General features: G+C 44.0%; 1 protein-coding gene across 1 annotated transcript in view; it reads right to left on the reverse strand.

The window, feature by feature from the left end:
• LOC125037783 overlaps positions 1–2,244 on the reverse strand; it is a 59,175-nt gene extending 56,931 nt beyond the window's left edge. The window contains exon 1 of the mRNA XM_047630989.1: positions 1,893–2,244. Coding sequence (XP_047486945.1) covers positions 1,893–1,935 — 43 coding nt within the window. The 5' untranslated portion in view covers positions 1,936–2,244. The remainder of the gene's footprint in view (positions 1–1,892) is intronic.
• Between the last annotated feature and the right edge of the window lie 256 nt (positions 2,245–2,500).

Raw genomic sequence — 2,500 nt, forward strand, 5'->3', positions numbered from 1 at the left:
AGATTTACAAGTTACAAGAATTAAAGAGAATATATAAAAAAAAACCTATGGGGTATGTGGTATTTCATTCAAGATTATGTTTCTTAATTGTGTCCGATTTCTCTCTTTTTCTTTTCTTTTCTTTTTTGAATATTTACTACAGGAGAAACGCAGCGACCTTTTACGGTTCAAATCCGATGACTTTATGATTGGATGAATTAGTTATCCTCCCTTTGACCCCCGGGGGTGGAAGACGGCTGGTAAGGAGGGGGGGGGGGATGGGCCCCACCTGTCGGAGAAAGGACCTACTATTCCCGGGTCATAATATTGCCATCTCTCTACCTCCTTCGTCTGACGTCCCTTATTCATTATTATTATGTATTCTTTGTCATTATGTTTCCCTATTCCCTTCTTAGTCTCTCTTCACTTCCTCTCTACGCTTCTTCGTCTTCGTCCTTCATTTCTTTTCATCATTGTTTTCCTTCTATTCTTCCTTCCCTCTTTACCTTTCTTTATCGTTTTTTCCCCTCTTTACGCTTGTTCGACGACTATGCATGTGTAAAGGCACGCCCATGTTGTGCTGTCAAGAGAGAAAATAGTTCTCACGGAGAGCGATAGCTTGGAGGAGGGAGGAGGAAGGGGAAGGGGGGGGGGTATCTCGGAGGGGAGTGGGGGTAGGGGTGCTAGGTGCTCTCACTAAGCGGGTGTTCGGGAATACAAGTGTGAGCTTTCACTTTCTGTCGTGAGGACCCTTGGGGGAGGGAGAGGGAGGGGTGGAAGGGGAATGGGGAGGTGAGGAGGACGAGAAGAATAGGGTGACTGGGGAGGGGGTATGGGGAATGGAGGGGGGGAGCAGAGAGAAAAGGAAGATGGTCATGAATGGGATATAATGGTATGGGGAGGGAATAGGGGGTGGAGTGGGGTGAGACGATAACTTTTGAGGTCATCTCAAGCATGGCGAGGCGCGTAAACGTTTCATTTTAGGTGTCGGTCCCTCTGGGTCCCTCTTGGAGAAAACTTCAGACGATGCCTCAAACTTTCTCAGGAAATTAATGAGGTTTCTAGCCTAATATCTTAACTACTAGAGGACAGAGGGACATGTCTGGTATGACAAGAATGCCGCCGCGACGTTCGTTTATTGACGATTATTAATGATTTCGGGAATAGTAGCTTTTTCTTATATCGGAATTTCTATAAAGCATAACTAAAGTGTGCATATATAATTTATAGATTCTTGATACGATAATTGTACGAGGCATTTCGTAAATCTTATTACATGTATACTATTCGATTAATTAGATGCGAAATACAAAATCATTATTTTTATATCAACTTCGAACCTGTGACACTTAAGGAGCCATTAACATTGCCACAATACATATCGACGGGACAGAGTCGGTAAGGAAGTGTTTGAGATGATAGGAGTGGAAGATCGATTTAATTTTCAAAAGGGAAATGTCGGTAAAATCATGCATCTGATTTTTTTTTCTTTTTCAAATTCTCTTCTTACTTGATTTTTTTTTAAATTGTAATCTCAACGTAAAGGGATAATCTAAGACGAGAACATGATTTATAAGATGCATTTCGATTGGATTTTTTTTTTTTTTTTATCCGACAGCAACAGAAGAAGTGCGATAGCGTGACACTACTCACTAACAGACACACTCTTCTCATACTTTTATGTAACCACACCAAAAGCATGCATGGTTAGTAAAGGTGCTGCGTCGTCTATTAAGAGTTTCGTCTGTCCAGGTTTGGTTTCAGAAAAATATGCTCAAACAATTTACTCTTCAATTATTTTTTTTATGGTATTAATATGTCACAGTCTACTCGAAGAAAGCGCTTGGTTATTATAGCCATATATATATATACAAGGGAAAGCAGGATGGGAAAAGCGGCAAAGCAGGACTTACCCAGCGCCAGCAGGAGCATATTCAGCAACATCGCTCTCTCCATCGCGGGAGGCTGTCAGCACATCCTATTCCAACGCACTTTTTGAATCGGTATTTCTCGCCTCCTGAAGGCTTGGCCGTTCCAGGGGAAGCGGGAGTCGTCTCTCCTTCGGCAGAATCCACACAACTATAGTCCAGATATTAACCACGAAATGTCCGAAGCGAAGGATCTGCCGGCCCAATAAAAAAAACCCACTCGCTTGACGAACTCTGACGGGCGGAGAGAGAGGCTGGTCTGCGTGGACGGCGAGGCGGGAGTGAAGCCGGGCTGTGCTGGACCGTGCGCGAAGGGGGACGTCTGTGCTCGGGACCGACCCGCTGCTGACTGAACGTGGACGATCAGACACCACTTTCACCTCCCCTGATCGCCCTCCCCTTCCCCTCCCCTTTCCCCCCCCTGCCTCCCCCCCCCTCCTTCATCCCCTTCCCCCTTTTTGGTCTAAAGGGGCTACACACAAACATACATACATACATACATACATACATACATACATACATACATACATACATACATACATACATACATATATAAATACATACACACATACACACATACATATACACATACA

Source organism: Penaeus chinensis, chromosome 24, assembly GCF_019202785.1.
Source record: "Penaeus chinensis breed Huanghai No. 1 chromosome 24, ASM1920278v2, whole genome shotgun sequence".
Classification (NCBI taxonomy): Eukaryota; Metazoa; Arthropoda; class Malacostraca; order Decapoda; family Penaeidae; genus Penaeus; species Penaeus chinensis.